This window comes from Nannobrachium achirus (assembly GCF_963921795.1).
Source record: "Nannobrachium achirus genome assembly, chromosome: 17".
NCBI classification, from domain to species: domain Eukaryota; kingdom Metazoa; phylum Chordata; class Actinopteri; order Myctophiformes; family Myctophidae; genus Nannobrachium; species Nannobrachium achirus.
In genome coordinates this window covers 400,367-424,528 of record NC_137824.1, presented here as the reverse complement: position 1 = coordinate 424,528, position 24,162 = coordinate 400,367, and the positions used below count along the sequence as shown (strand labels likewise).

Here is a 24,162-nt window from a genome sequence, read left to right as displayed (position 1 = left end):
AGTAATAGTAGTAATAGTAGTAATAGTAGTAGTAGTAATAGTAGTAATAGTAGTAGTAATAGTAGTAATAGTAGTAGTAATAGTAGTAATAGTAGTAGTAATAGTAGTAATAGTAGGAACAGTAGGAACTTGCGACCATAGGTCGCAAGTTTAATATGTGAACGGCCACAGCTTGCCCGTATGTCTGTATGTATCTCTGTCACGCCTGAGACTGTGGTACTATGGGTTTGTCGCTCTGACATCATGCTCTGATTTCACTGTGATGTCAGGGGAACCACTCTAACTGAATGGGTTTGCCGCTCTGACATCACGCTCTGTTTTATGACTGTACATGGAGTTCCCTGTCATTAATATTAATCCCATATCTAACAGGTCTTCATATGGGAATACCCATATATGGAGACCACATCGGCCACATACCACACTAACGGAATCTATATATGGCCAAGACAGATGGCCAAGACAGCCCATATCTGTGTGGCTGGTTCAACAGACAGGGATCTCTATGTATGGGCATAAAAGGGATTCTGTTAGTGTGACATCACAGTGAAGCCATAGCGTGAAGCCAGAGCGTGATGTCAGAGCGGCAAACGCATTTTGTTAGAGTGGTTCCCCTGACATCATAGTGACATCAGAGCATGATGTCAGAGCAACAAACCCATAGAACCTACGGTCGCGACTATTATTACTACTATTACTATATTATTGTAACTACTATTACTACTATTACTACTATTACCAGTAAGACGCCCTAAGGGTGAGAAGCGACCATCAGGGCGGGCAGAAACAACAGACTTGTAAGAGGGGGCGGGGTTTCAACAATTACAGCTCGTCCATATTGGCCGTCTAAGTCCAGACACCAAGTTTCGAGACGGTACCATGCTGCAAACTTGAGTTATGGATTCTTAAAGCCCAGCCAATAGGGGAAAAGAGGGGGCGGGGCTTCAACAATTGCAGCTCATCTCTATGGTGGTCTAAGTCCAGACACCAAGTTTCGAGATGGTACCATGCTGCAACCTGGAGTTATGGATGTTTAAAGCCCAGCCAATAGGAAGACAGGGGGCGGGGCTTCAACAATTACAGCTCTTCCCTATTGGCCGGAAAAAGTGCCAAGTTTTGTGAGCGTTTTAAAGTTGAAATCACGTTGCTTCGCAAAAGTATGGCAGAGTTAGGTGCGAGAGCAAAGTGTGACAGTGACAGCAAAGTGTGACAGCAAAGTGTGACAGCTGCTGCACGCTTTTAGTGGACAGAGGGGGCGGAGCTTCCCCCCACCTTTGTGAACCATATAGTTGTGAACGCGCATATGTATATTCACTGTCCCATTGATTCCACTAGAAATATAAAAAACAAAAAATAAATAAAAATGCTTTAACCCTTGGATGCATGACCTACCAATACCTACACTCTTCCATGAGTGGGGTCAAAAATCACCCCAATTAAAACTACTTTGCTCTCGCACATAACTCTGCCATACTTTTGCAAAGCAACGTGATTTCAACTTTACAACGCTCACCCAACTTGGGCCTTTTTTCCCGCTCCTCTCCCGCGCCCTCTGCTGGAGAGGAGCCACATTTTCTTTATCCCTAAATACATCTTTAAAACAATGATGGCGACATCCATACAAGGGAACAAGCGTCATTTTCGCAGCATAGAAACCAATGGGTTCCCACCGTCCATATACAGTGAAATAGAACGCTGTCTTTGTAGAGTGTGTGTGTGTGCGCGTGTGTGTGTGTGTGCGTGTGTGTGTGTGTGCGCGTGTGTGTGTGTGTGTGTGTGTGTGTGTGTGTGTGTGTGTGTGTGTGTGTGTGTGTGTGTGTACATCCATCCAGCATTTACTGTTTTCTGATGTATTTTATGAATCCTGACAGGTTGAATAAGGATCAACATGGAGAGAGAAAAGGAGAGAAGAGACAGACCAGACTCTCCAACAGTGAAGAGTGACCGCTCTAAAGATGAACCTCTGTATGTCAATGCCTCTAAGCAACATACAATATACTCTATACAATATACACTAACACCAGTAAGACTCCCTAATCGGGAGATAAGCGACCGTTGGTCGCTTATCTCCACAAATATCACAGCCTCCACCTCTCACGTCATACGGGCAGCCATAGTTACACCTGGAATGTTGAATCTCCATATATGGAGATAACCTACCCATCACACAAAGTCTGACCTCACCAGCCCATACCTGGGCATGGACGACTTATATCTCCATATACGGAGATGGCCATATATGGAGATACGATGACATCACAGAGTCCACAGCTGATGATGTGGCGTGATGTCATACAATACACAAACAAGCCCTATATAAAGGGGCAATTCTCACCAGGGAAGAGAGCATTCCCCACTAGCTGAGTATCTTAAGATGGTTGGATGTGATGATAAGCCACAAATAGGCCAAAAGTTTGTTTTAGCAATTATCAAGACATACGGGCAGTTGACAGTTTGCCATTGTTACTCATTGAAGTTGAATCTCCATCTGAATCCCTTTTATGCCCATATATGGAGATCCCTGCTCTGAGTATCTGACATCACTAATCCCTTTTATGCCCATATATGGAGATCCCTGCTCTGAGTATCTGACATCACTAATCCCTTTTATGCCCATATACAGTATGGAGATCCCTAACAGAATCCATTTTATGCCCATATATGGAGATACCTGCTCTGAGTATCTGACATCACTGTGATGTCACCTGTTTATGCCTAAATATGGAGATCCCTGCTCTGAGTATCTGACATCACTGCGATCTCACCTGTGATGTCACAGTGACACATCACCTCAGTATCTGTGATGTCACAGTGACACATCACCTCAGTATCAGGCGTTACACGTATACATTGAGCAGGGCAAAGGTGTGACGTGTGTGACGGACGGACGGCCGGACGGCCGGACGGCCGGTGGAGGTTTTCATACTAAACTGCGACCTTACGGTCGCAACTATACAACCAGTAAGACTCCCTAATCGGGAGATAAGCGACCGTCAGGTCGCAGCGTGATTTTAGGGCAAAATGTGTGTCCAAAAATGTGTTTAAAAAAATCAGCCTGATGGTGGCGCTGTATGGGACAGATCCATGTCGATGAGATGAGTGTAGACATACTGTGTACCGATTTGCGTGATTTTTGGCCAAGAAATTGTAGGAGCTGTGTCCATAAATGTGTTTTGCAAGAACCGGCCTCATGGTGGTGCTAGAAGAGGGCCATGTGAGAATTGATGGGTGGTTTGGTAGGCAAGGAGTGTGTGTGTAAAATTTGGCTTGGATCGGGGCAACGGTTGCTGAGATATGAGCAAGGGAAAAGTGTGACGTGTGACGTGTGACGTGTGACAGACAGACTGACGGACAGCTGGTCGAGGTTTTGATAGTAACTGCGACACTATAACACCACTATAACACTATGAACCTGGACCTCCACACACACAGTATGTCAATCCTTCTAAATATAAAGTGATCTAAAGTTAACTTACATCATTGTGCAAATCACTGGACACCAAAGACATAGGGTCCTGTCTTTCACATCGAGCATATTGATAGAGATGGGATAATTTAACTATTTTCAAATGTTTTTCAAAATAGTAAAATATGGCTAATACATTTAGGGATAAGTTCAAGGGGGTGTCTAAGATAGCGCTAATATAGTGTATGTGTGTTCTCCCTGTCCAATGTTTATCTATAGATTATAAATCACTGTGTGTTGTTCAGTGGTGAAGTTGCACTATACAGACTGACTTGATGCTGCAACATCCAGGAGTTGAAACCTCCAAACATTTACTCTGTTATACTTTCATAATGAAATATAACAATAAAGAACTGACCTCTAAATTCAAATAATAATTATTTCAACATTTGTATGATTACAGAAGTCTTCACCACAGACCAGAATCTCCGACAGTGAAGAGTGACCGGTCCAAAGATGAACCTCCTTCAGACACAAATGAACCTGGACCTTCACACACACAGTATGTTGATCCTTCTAAATCGTGAAAAATGTAATCGCATGTAGAGTTGTGGCATGATCCAAGGAACAGGACCAGTAAGACTCCCTAATCGGGAGATAAGCGACCGTCAGGTCGCAGCGTGATTTTAGGCCAAAATGTGTAGGAGCAGTGTCCAAAAATGTGTTTGAAAAAATCGGCCTGACAGTGGCGCTAAATGGGACAGATCCATGTTGATGACATGAGTGTAGAGCAAGTGTGTACCGATTTGTGTGATTTTAGGGCACAATTTGTAGGAGCATTGTCCAAAAATGTGTTTAAAAAAATCAGCCTGAAGGTGGCGCTAAATGGGACATATCCATGTTGATGAGATGAGTGTAGACATACTGTGTACCGATTTGCGTGATTTTAGGGCAAAAAATTTAGGAGTAGTGTCCAAAAATGTGTTTTTCAAGAATCGGCCTCATGGTGGCGCTAGAAGAGGGGCATGTGAGAATTGATGGGTGGAGGTTGTGGTTTGGCAGGCAAGGACTGTGTGTGCAAAATTTGGCATTGATCGGGGCAACGGTTGCAGAGATATGAGCAGGGCAAAAGTGTGACGTGTGACGTGTGATGTGTGACTGACGGACTGACTGACGGACAGCTGGTCGAGGTTTTGACAGTAACTGCGACCTGACGGTCGCAATAAAATAAAATGGTTTATTTTATGACCTACGGTTCAAGAGTTATAGGCCAAAACGTGAAGCTGGCTGTTGGAGCGCCAGCATGAGGCTATTGTAGCTGCATTCATGATTGGTTGCATTTTAGGCAAAACATGCCCCTCCCACAAACTTTGAAAGCCAAACATTGCCAATGAGAAGGGACTGTGAAAGAGCTGACAGATTATGATCACATGACCACAGAGTTGAAACTATGTGCATGGCTTTGTTTGTGAGCCCCACCCCAGCACGGAGGGACACAGATCTGCGTTAGACCCCAGACCTGCACGTACATCATAACTTTATGTGATGGTGCATGTAATAGCATGTTTAAAAATAATCTACAAGCTAACATCCTGTCCCTTCACACAGTGTTGATAACTTGCAAATCTGTTCTTTGTGTGAATGTGACAACCTCCTCTACCAGTTAAAATGCGCTGCCCCACAGAACTGCATCATGTCTGCTCATAGACCCATCAGAGTTTCCGTTAGCCGGTATTTACAGTTTACAGTTTACAGTTTAGGCATTTAGCAGACGCTTTTAATCCAAAGCGACTTACAATAAGCAGATACAACATCGCAATAATAAACAAGATAATAGGTCAGTACATTAACAGCAATATAACAATGTAAATGGATATCTATCTATAGAAAAACACAATATAATCAAGTTCTAAAGAAACCTAACAAACAAAGTTAACTAGCTTCATGTATGGTCATTGATTTTACTGTAGTGCTAAGGGTTTAGGTGGAGTCTGAAAAGGTGAGTCTTCAGTCCACGGCGAAAGGTAGCGAGTGAGTCCGTTGTTCTAAGTGCGACAGGGAGTTTATTCCACAACTTGGGAGCCAAGAGGGCAAACTGTCTCGGACGAGTGGATTTACCGGCCATTGACCAGTTAAATGTTTAATTGACCGGTAATCAGTGGTGAAAGTGAGCCGGAACGGCCGGAACCCCCGTTCCGCTAAAACATTTGCGGCCGGAACGGCGTTCCGTTAAGAAGAGAAGCCAGCTGTCAAAATCCCATGTTAAATAACCTGCCACAAACGCACGTCCAGGAAGAAAACAATAGCCTATACTAGAGTCAGATTAACATACAGTAGGCTACACAAGTGTTACTAGTTATATTTTCTGATAAAGTGCTTCTAAATTATTTCCGTGGGTTTGTGTAGGTCAGTGCGATCCATTCTGTTTGCGTTTCAGTGTTTGTTTGACACGGAGCGAATAGAGGTGGGACGTTCGCGAACGAATCAAGTCTTTTGAACGGCTCTTTGAAATGAACGATAGGATTCGGTTCACAGTAGGGAGCCGTTCCTTTCTAATGAACAGTGGTGGGAAAAGTACTCAATTTCTTTACTTAAGTAAAAATATCAATGCTGCAATCAAGTAGAAGTTTGGAATGTTAATGTACTTGAGTAAAAGTTAAAAAAAAAGTATTGGTATCAAAATGTACGTCTTTTGAACGGCTCTTTGAAAGGAACGGATCCCAGAGATCCGGCTCACTTCAAAGAGCCATAAATCCCATATCTAGGAGGACTCGTCGTGTCTGTGCCTGCATGCGATGCGGCCTTAAGCTAGATGCAGAATAGACCAAAATGATTCTATTCTGCATCTGGGAATGGGAGATGTAGTGGAGTAGAATTAAAAGTATTGGAAATACTCCAGTAAAGTAGGCTAGGCTATACTTAAAACCTGTACTTAAATACAGTACTTTAGTAAATGTACTTAGTTACTTTAGATATGGTTATAATAATATTAATAATAATATATAATAATATAATTAGGGTAATAATAATATATATATGCTTATTGCTTACCCTTCTGTATGGAACAATGAACAATATGAAGAGGCTTATTATAGATATTTCCTTTAGGATTTCAATCATGTTTCATGTTACAGTAAGTGTAATGCTGTTGCCTAATTCAGGTGTAGGACCTGTAGTGTTTTTATTGTGAGTATAACTGTGCCAAAATGCAGTTTTCTATGCATTTCAGGGGTTTTGGGGGGTTAGAGCCTCCCAGTTTTTTCCGGCCGCGCATATTCGCCGCGCGGCCAATTTATGACAGTTCCGGCAAGAATTTCAAACCACTTTCACCCCTGCCGGTAATTATAAAGTCTGGGAAAATGGCTCTTAGGCTATTTTATCATTTAATCCTATTATTCACATAATTATTTGGCTAAAGTAGTAAGGCTACAACCATTAAAACCTATCATAATTTTAAAATTGTATCATGTTCTGTGAGTCTGACACGACAGCGGAGCTCGCCGCTGCTGCTGCTTCATGCTGCGCTGTGTGCATTAGATCAGTCTATATTCGTCGTACGATGGTTACGCGCATTGACCATATCAGAGCTTCAAGCTCACAACACATCGCAATGCGCCGCACTGTGAGCTTGTATGTCTGCTATTTTAGATACGCACACGGCCATACGAGAAGCACACATCAAGTTTCACAGCTGACAATTCCAGCAGCTTGTCCAAATCAGCGCTATACAGCGTGGGGTTAGTTTTATGATCAGAACAGAACTGGGGTTCTTCCGAGGTAATCTGGACCAAGCTGGACCCAGTAGACGATAATACAAAAGGGACCCGAACTCTGTGGAATCACATGGATATTATACAAGCACGCACATGACTTTCTGATCGCATGGATGGTGCCATAATTGTGGTGGTCAAAGCAACAGAGGCAAGTCAACCTTCCTTGCTCCATCATAACATAACATTAACAAAACAAAACAAAGGTTGTATGTTTACATATTATGGTTTAAAGGAGCGTGAAACCCCGCCTCTAATTTGTTTTATGGGATTTCAGAACATGAAAAGAAATCTGAAATGTAGGCGTGGTTATCTGCCGTTGTGGGGGGAGGGGGCGGAGTAATGCGTCTTCTATCAGAGAGAGACAGACCGAAGCTGTCAGCAGTGGGCAGTTGTTGCTTTTCCATTTCGGAAACATTTTTTAAAACCAGACATTGGAGGTGTAAAAAGTATAAAGATTCGGCAACTCCATGTTATATAACCAATTAAAATGTGCAGGTATTTTACAAACAAGCTGTCTGAGCTTTAATCCATGGACAAACTTTCTCCAGCTCTGGACCACGGAACCAGTGAAGAATGGACGCTAGGATAGCTATTTGCTGTGTAGTGTGTGTGTGTGTGTGTGTGTGTGTGTGTGTGTGTGTGTGTGTGTGTGTGTGTCGTGACAGTACGCGCACACACACAACGTCCACAAACGAAAACTAGCAGATCTACAAGCTCACAACGTGTCGCGAAACCAACGCGTTTCTGCTATGTAGCTATGTAGCCTAGCTAACAGCCGTAGCAGCAGCAGCTTGACATGTAAACACGTTGGTTTCGGCTCTACGGCTATTAGCTAGCAAGGCTACATACATAGCCGATATACAAGCTCACAACGCGTCGCTTGCGCGATGCGTTGTGAGCTTGTAGATCTGCTATTTTTCACGTGTGGACGTTGTGTGTGTGCACTGTCACGACACGCACGCACGTACGTACGCACACACACACACACACTACACAGAAAATAACACAGGCACCACACAGTGTAACTGTCTGTTGACAGAGCCTGCTCTTCTCTCTGGCTGAAACAAGCATACAGTGAAACCACGCCCCCCTTGATACAACTCTGTAAAACAAACGTTAATATTAATTAGATATGCCTACGTCACATTACACAACAGAACAATGATAGCTAATATTTAATGAATGGCGAGAAATATTTCTTTTTGACCTAGAAACTGGAAGTACACAGAAATAGCTACAGAGACAGCAGAAAGCTCTGAATCCCCAAGCCTATGGGCAAATTGAACCATATCACTGCTCCCTATTAAAGTGACTCATTTATATAATATATATTTATAGAAAAAGTGATTTTGTGTTTCATGCTCCTTTAATGAGACGTAAAGCCAAAATCATATACTATTAACTTATTAATTTGTAGGCCACTGTGTGGCAGGGCTAGGGTTGCCAACTCCCAGAGACTCAAATAAGGGACACCTTCTGGCCGCCCGCCGAAGGTGGGTGGCCGAAAAAAAAAATGTGTTTTGAGGGGTGTCAACAGACTCAACACGCCTGAAATGCATAGTAAACTGCATTTTGGCACAGTCACAGACACTCAGAGAGTTATACCTACGGTACAGTCACAGACTATTGTGGCCTTTCTTTCAAACAAATAAAGCCACGTTCTATGTCGGGGTGGTGTTGCAGTCTTGTTGTTAAATAACTCGCGTCTCTTCTTGTTTAAATAACAGCATTCAATCACAGTCACGGAGATCCGAAAGTTGCGTCAATTAATTCATTATTTATTTGCGCCTTTTCCCCGTCACATAAACGTAAACTTTGAACACTTTAAATAACAAAAAAGAGCCTGCTGCGGTCAACAAACTGTGACGCTTCCCTGTCTGCATCAAAACCAAAGTCAGGGTGTCACCCATGTCTTTTCACCGCACCCAAATCATTCTATTAGGGAGGGGACTCAATTCAACCCCATTCAATTCAATACAATTCATTTCTTCATTCAACCCATAGAACTCTATTCAAAATCATCATCATCAAATTCATAGAATGATCAAATAAACCCGAAAATATACATTTCATATAGCAGGCAAATATATCAGAATTAAATATAAATCCAATAAATGGAAAATAAGAAAATGGCTCTAACATTCCAGCCCCGAATTGCTTATTACATAGCAATTACAAAATAATAAATCATAGAGCCATTATAGTGAATACATAGGACCTCAGTACTTCAGCATACAGTAAGTATACCTACTCACAAAGGTCCATTTGTTTTCTCACTCAAGTAAGGGCACCTGTACTTCAGCATGGGTATGCCTACTCACAGAGCCCAATTGTCCAATACTCAAGTTCATAGTTCATAGTTCCAACGACCGAAGTCCGTGTACGAAAATGTACAATCCAAGCGAGCAGCAAGTGTACGCATGAATGTGTGCATGTGTGCATTGTTCTGGAGGGGGGGGGGGGGGGGGGGGGGGCGAAGATCAGATGAGTCCCAGAAGTCCATGTATCCTCCAGCCAGAGGTGCACGTGACCAGAAGAATAGGGCTTTAGGCTCAGTCAGCTGCCTCCAGAAGCAGACAAAGCTTGGTGATGGGTCGTTGGATGACGTTGGTCTTGGTTTTTACCAAGACGCTACGGACAAGTCCTCTTGGTCCTGGAAGGGTCTTGACAACTCGTCCCAGGGGCCACGAGTTCCTCGGTGCATTGTCATCAATAATGACAACGAGATCTCCAGGGATGAAATTCCTTCTGATTTTATTCCATTTGTGACGTTCTTGCACAAGTGGAATATATTCCCTGGTCCAGCGTTTCCAAAATAGGTCGGCCAGGTATTGTACCTGCCTCCATCTCCTTCGTGAGTATTGGTCCTCCTTTCCAAACAGTCCTGGGGGCATGATTGGATTTGTGTTCAACTGGAGTAGATGATTTGGTGTTAGGGGCTCAAGGTCGTTCGGGTCATTGGTCACTGTTGTGATGGGCCTATCGTTCATGATAGCTTCGACCTCACGCAGTATTGTGTGTAGAGCATCATCATCCAGTATCTGTTCTTTCAGGACTGAGTAGAGAATCTTTTTGACCAATCGAATTAGCCGCTCCCACACTCCTCCGTGGTGAGCTCCTGAGGGAGGGTTGAATATCCAGTCAATTCCCTTTTTGAGTAGTGTTTTCTGGATTGCGTCATTGTCCAGTAACTTTACAGACTTTTCCAATTCTTTTTGTGCTGCAATGAAATTTGTTCCTTGATCTGATCTTATGGATTTCACTGAGCCTCGACGACTGATGAATCTACGAAGAGCATTAATGCATGCATCTGTGTTCAGGTGACTGGCAACTTCCAGATGAACAGCTCGGCTTACAAGGCAAGTAAAGATGACTCCCCACCTCTTCACCTCAATGGGTCCAAAATAATCTAAACCCCTATGGGTGAATGGTGGAAGATCAGGTGTTATGCGATCCAAGGGGAGATCAGCCATTTTCTGCTCTCCGGCTTTCGCTTGTAGTCGTCTGCAGAAAACACAGCTCTTTATAATCTTCCTTGCTGAAGAATTTGCACCAGACAGCCAATACCTCTCATGAAGTTTAGAGAGCATGTGCCCTCTTCCGGCATGACCAACTTGTTGGTGAATGTGGTTCAGTATCAATTTTGAAATATGAGAATGTTTAGGTAGGATCATTGGGTGTTTGATCTCAGTTGGCATAGCCATCCTCCTGATCCTTCCTCCCACTCTCAGAATTCCAGAGTCAATGATAGGGTCCAGCTTGTATAAGGAGCTTCCTTTGCACAGTTTACCTTTCTCCTGTGAGGACATTTCCTCCTTGAAATGCTGTCTTTGCTCGTGGCAAATTATGGCGTTTTCAGCATTTTCCAAGTGCTTTCAATGACTTTCCTATGTTCTGACTCGACCTGAGCGAGTAAGTCTTTTTCCTCTTCTGACTCATCTCCAAGAGAAGTTTCTTTATTTTCATCATCCAAGCTACAGCTCTCTTTAGGCTATGCCATGATGAGTAGTACTCAATGAGCTTGCTGGTTGGAGTTTTGTCCGTCGTATTGGTCGCAATGCTGGAAACGATTGCTTCTCTCCTCACTTCAGGGTCCTCGGAGAGGACTGCTCCAAGATTTTCTGGAGTCCTTGGCCATTATGCTTCAGCTTTTTTCCAGAAACTCTGGTCCTTGAAGCCATGTTTTAGAACTGAAGAAGGAGTCAATGTTCAGTCCTCGCGATGCCTCATCAGCGGGATTCTGTTTGGAGTCGACAAACCTCCACTGGTTGACTTCTGACAAGTTATGGATCACTGCAATCCGGTTGGCCACGAAGGTATGGAACCTCCTGGTCTTGTTTCGCAGATATTTCAACACAGACTGGCTGTCAGTCCAAAAGGTGGATTGTTGGAGCTCTATTTGGAGCTCTGATCGAATCATTTTGTCCATCCTTGCAGCCAGTGTCGCCGCAGTGAGTTCCAATCTGGGAATTGTCATTAGTTTAAGAGGAGTGACTCTCGACTTCCCCATGCAACGTGAACTTCATCCATGGTATTTGTGAATCTCAGGTAACTTGCAGTACCATAGCCAAGTTCACTTGCATCACAAAAGTGATGCAATTCTGCAGTCTTTACTTGACCAAAGTCTTTGGGTTTCACACATCGGTCAATTTTAAACCTGGCCAGATGGTCTAGATCCTTTAGCCATTGCTGCCATGGTTTTGTCAATTCCATTGGAACTTCTTCGTCCCATCCATATTTGTCCTTACAGAGTTGCTGAAGGATTTGCTTTGCTTTCAGTATGAAAGGGGCAAGAAGACCAAGGGGATCATACACAGAGCTAACAGTCGAGAGTATAGACCTTCTGGTAAGGGTTCTGTTGTTCATAGAAACACGAAAGCTGAATATCACTCTCAATGTCCCAGTATAGACCTAAGGCTCGTTCATTAGGCAGCTTCTCTCGATCTAGATCCAAGTTCTTGACTTGCTTTGCCTTATCATCGTTAGGGATGGATGCCAGAACAGCTCGACTATTACTCACCCACTTGGTCAATTTGAATCCGCCAAGAGAACAGATCTGTCTCAGGTCTTTAACAAGCTCTATAGCGCGTTCGTCTGTCGAGACAGATTTGAGACAATCATCAACGTAGAAATTTGATTTGACTGTGTCAGCCACTTCTGGATCAAATTTCTCACTGTTGTCCTCTGCAGTCTTTTGCAACGCGAAGTTGGCACAGGTTGGAGAAGATACAGCGCCGAAAAGATGAACTCTCATCCGGTACTCCTCCAGATTTTTGCTGGTATCGCCACTCAAGGTGAACAATTGAGATGCGGTTCACCAAGGCCCTGGGACGTTCCTTGTCCATAGCAGTGGAAGCATTAAGTGGTCCATTCACCACCCATCCTAACAACGTTTTCACTGCATAGGGGCCGTTCTCCTGACTGTTGATGATTTTCCATGGCTCCATAGCTTTTGGAGTGTTCACACCAATAAGAAGCTCCACATCAGCATTTCTTTTTGTAACAGGAATCTTGTTTTGAGTGTACAACTTAGGCAATGTCAGGTATATTGCCTACTTCTAGACCATTGCCTACTTCTAGACCATTCAGCTCGTAGCTCTTGACAGTTTTCTCTGTTCCCATGGTTTGCAGTAGAACCTCAGTTCTCCGTCCCTTAGCGTTAAGCTGTCTCATGAGCTTCTCTGTACAGAATGTATCCGTACTTCCTGGATCAAGAAATGCATAGGCAAGTACACTTTTATTTCCATTGCAAAGTTTCACCTGAACAGGCACTATGGCAAGTATGCAGTCTTTACCAGCCCCGGTTCCTTCACCGTCTTCTAGTGACACCAGAGCGCTGGTGACAGATGATGTCTCTGCATGCTGTTCCACTTTATTAGATTTGACCATCTCTGGTTTGGATCTGTTAATGTGCAGAATCGTGGGGTGTCTGGACTGGCAAGTCTGACAGGTCAGTCTTCGTTTACAATTTCTGCTCAAATGTCCAACCTTTAAACATCCAAAGCATAGTCCTTTTTCCCTGAGAAACTGAACTTTTGCTTCATGCTCCTGTGCATTCATTTTCTGACATTCAGGTAAGGGATGCTTGCCGGTACAGAAGAGACATGAAGAATCATACACACCTGAAGGCATGTTGCTTTTGACAGTTGACTTTTCAGTTCTGCCGTCAGGCACTGTTGCCACTGTAGTAGCAAAACTACTTCCCTTGCTTGTAGATTTGCTTGATTTAAATTCAGCAGTAGTCCTAGGTTTTGAACTTTTCACATTGGCAAGAGAATCCTGAATATCACCGAAAAGTGGGTAATTTAGTATTCATGCTTGTTTTTCCATAAACAGCACCAGGTTAGTCAATCTTGCTCTCCTGTTTGTTTGCTCCAAAATATCACAAGCTGTTCCTCTCCATTTTTCCCTTAATTTATAAGGCAGCTTGGACACAATGATCTTCAGGTTAGAGGTTAAGTCCAGTTCCTCTATATCATCCAAATCGTTCATTGCATTACAACAACCTCTCAGAAATAATGCATAACAATGCAATGCATTTCCATCCTCTGCTTTAATGCTGTTCCAATTAAGAGCTTTTCCCATATAGGCACTCGCAATTTTGATGTCATCTCCAAAATGCCTTTTTAGCAGTGTTTTGGCCTGTATGTAGCCTCTATTAGCATCCATATGCATACAGCTCCTAACCAGTTCTCTGCAGGGTCCAGAGGTATATTGTTCCAGATAGTATAGTCTATCCTGTTGACTTTTGGTTTTTTCCTCAATACCATGTTCAAATGCCCTCATAAATGCCTGGTAATTTAGAGGGTTGCCATCGAAAACTGGGATTTCCTTAGAGGGAAGAGATGTTAGTTTTTGCTGAAGAACCAGTAAATCAGCGATTTCATTTTGCCTCTGTATTACAGTTAAGAATTTGTCACCATTGTTTGGCTCTGTAATTCCAGTTCCCGTCCCTAGAGGTTGCTGTTGGGTAGTGTGAGTTGTCTTTGGCCTTGGGCCTCGGTTTGATATCCCTTGTGAAGTGGATATTTTCTGTCTGGCTCCAAGTGGATTAATTGGATTAATTTGAATTGTCCACATATTCAGTTGCATTTGGGTTTTGTGTTTGACCTTCCAGATATTCATTCATGGCATCACGTGGTGATTTTAATTTTCCCTTGTGTGGTTGTGCTTTAAACTGTGTTGATGGCTGTAAATTTTCAAGCAGTTCAGGTGGTGGTGGTTGTGAGCTTGAGTCCAGATCCGCCAAGACTTTTAATCTTGCATCTGATTCAGCCAGGCTGATTTCCAATTCCATTTGTTCCATCCTGGCTTGCAATTTAGTCTGCTCCATTTCCAGAGCCTGTTTATCCTTTAATGTCGTTGCCCTTATAAGGAGCGCAGCCTTCTCTGCCTCAGCCCTGAGTCGGGCTGCGCTAATTGATGACGTGACTGATTTAGTTTTTGACTTTTTGGATACATTTGAAATACTGTCCAGGGGTTCCACAGTCAACTGAGCATTTTGTTCATTTTCCCATTTTTTCACTTCTTTTAGAAATGTACCAAACACAGACATTTTAGGCTCAAACCATTCCGTGTAATCCTGGTCCTTATTTTCACCCGTCATCATATTTTGAACCAACACATTAGATTCCATAAACTCATCCAGTGACTTTCTCAATGAAACAACCTCGTCCTTCACATCGTCAACATTTCCACCTGGTACCAACAAAGTTTTCATCTCATTCATTTTTCGAGTGCACACCCCTAGTTTTCCTCTGCGCGTTGCGCACAGTGATTTTAGCCTGTCCTCCGCCGCTGCGGAGTCCTCAGACGAACCAGCAACGTTATCCATTGACATCGTTATTTGTTCATTGCCATTCATTGTTATATTCTCCACAGTTTCAGTTTGATCACAAGAAATCCATTTTTATTTAAGAACCTTTTGATCCCTTTGATTCCTCCATTTAATTCATTTCAACACACAGTGCAGCCTTTCATTTTTCCTTTTTATGCAAAGCATTCCTTCACTCATTTCATGTAATTCATTTCAATTCCGATGTCATTTATTGTAGCCTACAACACACAGCGCAGCATTTCATTCAGTTTCCTTTTGTTTACGCTGTTACTCACGGCCCTCCGCAGAAACAGTGTCACGTCCACGTCCACGTTCAAGTCCAAGTTTCATGTCGCCGTTTCTTTCCAAGCCGCTGTGTAGTTCTTGTCCTGTTCCACCGGGCGTATGCTAGTTTGTTGACTAATATTGTGGCCTTTCTTTCAAACAAATAAAGCCACGTTCTATGTCGGGGTGGTGTTGCAGTCTTGTTGTTAAATAACTCGCGTCTCTTCTTGTTTAAATAACAGCATTCAATCACAGTCACGGAGATCCGAAAGTTGCGTAAATTAATTCATTATTTATTTGCGCCTTTTCCCCGTCACATAAACGTAAACTTTGAACACTTTAAATAACAAAAAAGAGCCTGCTGCGGTCAACAAACTGTGACGCTTCTCTGTCTGCATCAAAACCAAAGTCAGGGTGTCACCCATGTCTTTTCACCGCACCCAAATCATTCTATTAGGGAGGGGACCTCAATTCAACCCCATTCAATTCAATACAATTCATTTCTTCATTCAACCCATAGAACTCTATTCAAAATCATCATCATCAAATTCATAGAATGATCAAATAAACCCGAAAATATACATTTCATATAGCAGGCAAATATATCAGAATTAAATATAAATAAACACAGACACTCAGACAGTTATACCTACAGTATAACACACAATACATTACAAACACAACAGGTCTTACATCTGCATCAGGTTACATTTACTGTAACATATCATAATCATAAGGAAATTAAATGCTTCAACCATACACCAGATATATCTAGCCTATAATAAACTCATGGCTTGCCATGTAGACCTGCATTTTACTATAAGATACACTTCAATTGAAGCATAGGGCCTACTGTACATAGTCTACAACACTGGTTCCCAAACACTGGGTCCCATTTGTGAGTCACAGAATTATTGTTAAGGCTCCTTTAATTTTTTGTTTCCTACATTTTGTTTTCATGATTTAGTAATTTTATGAATAACTAAAATGAAAATCTAAGACATTCCATAAATTAGAAAACACATATTTAAGAAGTAGTGAAAATAGCCGATCTACAAGCTCACAACAGCTGTGCATAGTGATGTGTTGTGAGCTTTTAGATCTGCTATTTTCACTAGTTTGGGTAAATGTTTCATTTCTCTTTTTGGTCTTGGGCTAAAATGTTTTGGAACCACTGGTCAACAATATACTGCTACAGAGAAAGGGGGAACAAGTAATCTGCTTGGAGCTCTTCAACATCCAGATTCTCAAGAACCCATAGATATTATAGCATTTTGCCACATACAGAGTACAGACACACAGACAAACACAGCTCACCTGCAGCAGAAGAGACTCATTCTTTCAGAATATCCCACAGTTTTGGGGCAAAACGAGCTTTGGCTAACAAACCTCATCTCACATGCAGGTACTTATTTTCGGTAGAGAAATGTTAGTTGCAACTTTAGTTTTGTGTCGCCCGCGCTGGCTCGCATTCAACAACGCACAGCAGCTGAGTTTATGTTACACAAGGACTCGCGCAGCATGCACGTACGTGATGAGGCACCCCCAGGGTCCTAGAGCCCTTCACATACAGCACACGCACACAAAGGCAGGCAGACGATGCCTGGCGCACGCACAGAAAAATATATATTTTATGTGCATAGTCCCTTTACCGGGACAAGCGACGTCCCTTACGGGACGCGCCTCTTTCAGTCAGAATACGGGGCGTCCCGGCCAATACGGGACGGTTGGCAACCCTAGGCAGGGCTCGCAAACGGTTCGCTTGAGTTGCGCCCACTTTAGCCTATTCACTTCTTTTTTGGCAAGAGATACCTCTGCATAAGTAGATAGTTATTATTTAGTTAACTCAGGAACAGATTGCATCTGTGATATAGAGCAAAGAAGCCCAGTGCTAACATAAAATGGTGTAATTATCAGTTGGGTGCACCGTGCGCATACAGTATCTCATCTGCAAACACGCATGTGACGTTCATTATAATATGGCAGATAAATTAATTGATTGGCCGGTAAAATATAATCCTGGCGGCCAAGGTGGCCAGCCCCAAAAATGCCTAGCGGAAACCCTGAGACCCACTAAGTGAAGAGAGTACTTTTTTATCAGTCTTGTTACTGCCCAACACTGCACATACATTATGTAAGATGTAGTCATATCTCCTTCTCGTCCACAGAGAGAGGACTTGTGTCCTGATCCCACCTGGACTGAAGACGTCCCGTCAAACCACAAGTGGTCAAAGTAAGACTGGATATGGTTTGCAATAATTATCATTTTTACTGACATGCATAAATGACAGAAGACATAGTCTGGAGGGCCTTTCATTACTAATGTTCAATCATACACAGCTGTAAGAATGTAAAGTTATGAATGAAGCTGAATGTTTAAAATGTTTTCATTGTCTTCATATAGCAGATGTCAGTCCGCAGGAGGATTTAAAGGTTTATAAGGTCGGGTTGAACCGTCTTGATCGTGTGACATACGTCACTGAAGTGCCCTCCCTCAGCAGCATCTACACAGAGCTCCACATCTCAGTGGGAGAGAGTGAAGGGGTTAATAACCAACATGAGGTCTGGCAGCTAGAGAAAGTTTCCAAGAAGAAGACCCTCCATGACCAACCAATCAAATGTAGTGACATCTTTAAGCCACTCCTCCTTGGCAGAGACAAACCCATCAGAAGAGTTCTGACCAAGGGCATCGCTGGCATTGGGAAAACATTCTCTGTGCGCAAGTTAACTCTGGACTGGGCGAGGGGTTTGGAAAATCAAGATGTCATTCTCCTGGTTCCCTTCTCATTCCGGGAGCTGAACTTGGTCAGCAATGAGCAGCATAGTCTTCTCTCACTGATCCATCGTTTCCACCCAGAATTAAAGGAGGTCACAGCAGAGCAGCTCGCTGTCTGGAAAGTTGGCTTAATCTTTGATGGTCTGGATGAAAGCAGGTTTTCGCTGAAATTCGAGAACATTCGCATTGGTTCTGATGTCTTCCAAGAGAGTGACATTGTTTCTGATGTCACAGTGACATCATCAGTGGGTTTGCTGTTGACAAACCTCATCGAGGGGAATCTGCTTCCCTCAGCCCTCCTCTGGATAACTAGCAGACCTGCAGCAGCCAATCAGCTCCCTCCTGATTCTGTTGACCTGGTGACAGAAGTACGGGGGTTCACAGACCTCCAGAAGGAGCAGTTCTTCAGGAAGAGATTCAGTGATGATGATAAGCTGGCCAGCAAAATCATCTCACACATGAAGACATCAAGGAGTCTCCACATTATGTGTCACATCCCAGTTTTCTGTTCGATCACTGCTACCGTTCTGGAAGACATGTTGAAGACAGACGAGACAGAACAGCTCCCCACGACCCAGACTCAGATGTACAGCCACTTCCTGTGGGTCCAGACAAAGAGGAAGAATCTGAAGTATGACGAGACACACGAAAAAAAGAAAAATAAACCAAACAAGGCCCTGACTAAGCTGTGCGGCTGTTTCCAGACAAAGAAGAAGTATGCTGAGAGTCATGATGTGAATCAACAGCATCTCACAGAGGCTGACAGGAAGATTCTTCTGAAGCTGGGCAGGCTAGCGTTTGAACATCTTGAGAAAGACAGCATCATGTTCTACCAAGAAGACCTGGAAGAGTGTGGCCTTGATGCAAAAGATGCCTCGTTATACTCAGGACTGTGCACAGAGATCTTCAAGAGAGAGAGTGTGAGCTTCCAGAGAGCAGTCTACAGCTTTGTTCATCTGAGTATCCAGGAGTTTCTGGCTGCAGTCTATCTGTTCGAGTGTTTCACACAGAAGAACATGAAGAAGAACATGAAGGTACTGAAGACTTTCCTGGGAGAAACCTGGCCGCGTTGGAAAAATATTGACAAAATTACCCTTGAAGACTTCCTGGAGGAAGTCATGAAAAAATCCCAAAAGAGTCAAAATGGTCACCTGGACCTCTTTGTCCGCTTCCTTCATGGCCTCTTACTGGAGTCCAACCAGAGTCTTTTAGGAGGCCTGCTGGGTCAGACAGAGAACAGTCCAGAGACCATCCAGAGAGTCATCCACAACCTGAAGAAGATGACCACTGAAGATCACTCTCCTGAGAGAATGATCAACATCTTCCACTGTTTGATGGAAATGAATGACCACTCAGTACTTCAGGAGATCCAACAGTACCTGAAGTCAGGGGACAAATCAAAGACCAAACTGTCTCCATCCCAGTGTTCAGCTCTGGCCTTCATGCTGCAGATGTCAGAGGAGGTTCTGGATGAGTTCAACCTGGACACATACAACACATCAGAGGAGGGGCGACGGAGACTGATACCAGCTGTGAGGAACTGCAGAAAGGCTCGGTTAGTATTCATGTGAATAGAAAACGTACTAGAATAGAGTTAATCTACCTTCACACCACTAGAAATGATAGTTAACATAAAACAATGGTTCTAAAAGTGTGGTCCGGGGTCCCCCAGGGGTCCAGCTCCAGCATACTGTAGCTATTCGAAAACAGTCAATCTACAAGCTCATACGTGTCACGGCACACTTTTCGGCTATTTCAACTTTTCAATATATACTGTTTATACATTTTTACCGGAAGAATTGAGAAAACATTTTGAATAGCTATGACATTTTTAAAAACACGTTCTCGTATGTGTGTCCCTGGCACAAAACATTGTCAGATGGTGTCTGCAACCACATATATTTTCTTGACATGACAATGTAAAAGATGCAGTAATAACCACTTCTTTAAATTCGGTCTGGGTCTCAAATAGAGACTGGTGGTGTTGTGTTTATATAATATAGACTAAGAATAAAAAAGACTAAGAGCCCTGCTATATTTAACCCAACTGGACCAGCACTCTCACTAGTTTTTCTATAAAGAAAGTAAAGTAAAATAAGTAACATTATGTCAGGTAACCGATTTACAAGCTCACAGTTGTGAGGTGCTCATTGCTGCCGTGCAAACAATTATAACTCTGGCTTTAAAAACCAGCTCTCTATGGAAAGAAATATATAAATGAAACAAATGTTATGTTTTAGTTCTAGGTTTTATATTGTATCTTTACTGAAATATTCACTGTACTTTACCTAACAGCAACAGCTTTAATTTTATGCATAATAAAGAACGAAAAGTAAACAAATTACTATAAAGGGATTTTTGTCCAAAGGTTGGCACTATATGAAAGATTGTGGGGTAGGTAGTAAGTAAGTAGGGATAATAAGCTCCATACGTTTCATGACAATTCTTACATTAGATTTTCACAAATCCTGTGTGCAAGTGAACATTTGGCCTAAAGGTGGCGCTAGAGTAGAGCCTTGGGGTCAGTAAAGCAGTAGTTTTAATCCTGTGTGGAGGATAAATGTGACAATTATGACAATCTGACCAGTTTTTACCTAATGTTGGCACTAGAAGAAAGACTATTTGAACACTAAAATCAGTACAGGTCATCCTCTGGGGAGCATGAGGGTTCACAGCAGTATTTATTTATATTATTCATTTCAATATAGATTGTTGTTTAAGATGTCTGTGTAAGCTCTCAATGTGCTAAATATTGTGAGCTTGAAGATCTGCTATTTTGGCTGAATGTTCAGCCCAGCATAGGGTCATCGGCCAGCTGATCTCTGCTGGACTAAAGAGTCCACATTGTACACTGCAGGTCCTAAGGTCAGACTAATTTACCACCATCATTTGTATTACCGTAGTTTAGTTTCACTATTTATTATATGAGTGTGAATACGTTTGACATCATGGTAACCCACACTGACTAAAATAATGATAAGGTACAGTGACTATACAGTATGTAATCCATCATGGCGGCTAAGGAATGCTCAGATCCAGTTACTTAGTCTAAAAGGAACACACCACACCGTTCTTGTTTTCGTTGGGGTCCTTGGTATTCAATTAATCAACATATAAAGTAGCATAACAACACTCAATATCATCACAAGTAAAAACACATAATGTACAGAGTAGGAAAAAAAGGGTGGGGGTGAAGTAAGGGGGGTATCACTTCTCACCTGTGTCAGGGAGAAGTGATAACTACCTCGGGAGCGTTTCGCTGTTACTACGTGTCATCTTTTCGACACCCAACTCTAACTCTAACCCTTACCCTAAACCTAACCTCCGTGGGGTGAGTCGCTAACCCTCCCGACGCTCCTTTGTCGAAATGACGGTCGTTCGAAAGAGCGAGATTTCCCCAACTACCTCCACCTTTGGCCTCCTGAAAGGTGAATTTAAAGGGATGTTTTGAAGGAAGCCAGTGAACTACATGTTTTCAAATAGTGACTGGTGGTGTTGTGTTTATGTATAAATACAAATTAAAAGTCTTTAGGTCTGTACATACCGCCGGCGAATTGGCGAATAGCGTATAATTCGCCTTTTGTTTAAAACCTTATAAAGTCAATGGAAGCATCCACACCAAACGCGAATAAAAAAAAAGCGAAAAGGCGTTTGTCGAATTTAGAGAACATTAGCTGGTGAACTCCTCTCTCTCTCTGTATTAAATCAAGCTCACGCTATCCTACTTAAAGAGAGAGAGAGAGAGAGCAAGGTCGAGGGACCTTCCCTTTGCATTGCTTTTCCATGTCTCTCGTATGTGTGGCTGCTTGGAAAAAGTACTCGAATGTCTACTGGTAAAAGCATGGTTTATGTATGTTTTATTGTTAAAAGACTAATGTTTTAAAATAAATCGCTGGGTATTAAATACAATAGGATCCGAAATGTAGTGGAGTAGAAGGAAAGTACTGGGAACTGGACTCAAGTACAAATACCTACAAGTACAGGCTACTGCTACTCAAGTAAATGTACTTTTAATTACTTTACACCACTGCTGCTGCGAGCTGCCTGTCTGTGGGGGAACGGAGCGGAGGGGGAACGGTGAAAGCGTGTTGTCTCTTCTGTGATGTGATGGGTTGTGTGCGCCGGTGAAGACTTATATTCTTCTTTTTCTTTTCATTATTTAATAGGCTAACAACCACGGCCAGGTCATCATCACTTGAGGATGTAGTTTCCATTGTTTTATTTGTTTCCCCGTCCGTTCTCCTCTCTCTCCTTTCTTCTCCTTTCTCCTGTGGCTACAGGCAGATATCACCCCCTCGTATTTAGGCGAATTAAGCGAATATTATACGCATATTCGCGTCGCTTTTTGGTGTGTATGGAAAAAGGCGAATCGCGAATTCTTCGCCTTTTAGGTTCGCTTATTCACGTCGCTTTCGCTAATTCGCCGGTATGTACAGGGCATAAGAGTCTTAAAGCCCTGTTATTTAACCCAACTTCACCAGCACTCTCACTAGTTTGTCTATAAAAATAAAAACTCAGTGAAATAAGTAACATAATGTTGCTGTAGCTGATCTACAAGCTCTAGGGCTATGTTTTAGGGCTAGGTTTTATGGTATGGCAGGGGTCTCAAGCTCAATTTATCGCTGGAGGCAGAATCTGGCTGAGGCTGGGCTGCAGCCTCAGCGCACATGCACTAATAAAACAAATGAGTGCATGTGCACTAATTTGTTTTATTGCGACCGTAGGTCGCATTTACTACAGAAAGCTCCACCAGGTGTCCGTGCGTCAGTCCGTCACACGTCACACGTCACACTTTTGCCCTGCTCATATCTCCGCAACCGTTGCCCCGATCCATGCCAGATTTTGCACACACACTCCTTACCTGCCAAACAAAAACCTCCAAGGACCCACGGAGCTCCAGGGACCCCCAGGTCCCTGGGGGACCCCCAGATGTAAAAAATTTCCAAATGTGCAAAAATGACCAAATGACCACCCCAACGGGGCTGCTCACGGGGAATTCCCGGGGACCACCGACTCCTTGTGCTCCAGAACGGATGCAAAAGTGGTGGCGCCCCCAGTGGAGGACCCCCTGCCACTGCAGCGCACATAAAATGCCGTAACTTGGGCAAGGAGCGACCGGGAGAGCCGGGGCCGGTACCTATTCGTCCGCCTCGGCGGCGCGGAGACCCCACCCCTCATTTCTCACATGGCCCTCTTCTAGCGCCACCTTCAGGCCGATTTTTGAAAGCACATTTTTGGACACTGCTCCTCCAATTTTTGCCCTAAAATCACGCAAATCGCTACACAGTATGTCTACACTCATGTCATCAACATGGATCCGTCCACATTTTTTGGGGACACTGCTCCCTACTCTTTGTGTATACATGTGACCTACGGTCGCTTATCTCCCGATTAGGGAGTCTTACTGGTTATTATACTGTAGTTTCATACCAGTCTAACTAATGTATCTATCGCCCCATCAAAGGAACACAAAAATCCAATGTTCTCAAATGTCTTTTTTATGTTCTAACAAAATAAGATGGACCCTGGTGTAAACAAGTTGTGTTTAACTTATGGAACATGTACTGTACTGTTAACTGTACTGTATTATTAACTGTTTTCTGTACAAAACTACAAATACAACTCTCAATCAATCAATCAACAAATAAACAAAACAAACACAAAATAAGATGAACAAGGGCCCTGGTGTATACAAGTTGTGTATAACTTTCCTCAGGTACATCCCTTCTTTGGTAGTCAATTTGTATGGAACATACTGTACTGTTAAGTGTATAACTGTTTTCTGTACAAAACTACTAATAAAACTCTCAATCAATCAATCAATCAACAAATACATAAACAAATTAAGAATTAATAAGTAAAATAAATCAGTAATAAATTTCAGTTTCTAACCCAGTTTCTTCAGTCTTCTATATCTGCTGTATTCAGATTTAAACATCATTAACGTGGTCTGCAATAGGGATGTCACTAACGGTTAATTTTGGTAACCGGTTAACCGGCAGCATTAACCGGTTAATTTAACGTTTTTTTTTATTATTTTCAACTTTTTTTACTTTTGATATTGACTGTGTCAATTCTTGTTTAATTATTTTCAACTTTTTTTTGC

General features: G+C 42.7%; 1 protein-coding gene across 1 annotated transcript in view; it reads left to right on the top strand.

Annotated features, from left to right (window-relative positions):
* Positions 1-1,888: 1,888 nt before the first annotated feature.
* Positions 1,889-24,162, top strand: part of LOC308301967 (protein NLRC3-like) — a gene marked incomplete at both ends in the record, with an annotated part of 28,658 nt that continues 6,384 nt past the window's right edge. The window contains 2 exons of the mRNA XM_080746112.1: positions 1,889-1,965; positions 17,779-19,611. Of these exons, the coding sequence (XP_080602238.1) occupies positions 1,889-1,965; positions 17,779-19,611 (1,910 nt within the window). The remainder of the gene's footprint in view (positions 1,966-17,778; positions 19,612-24,162) is intronic.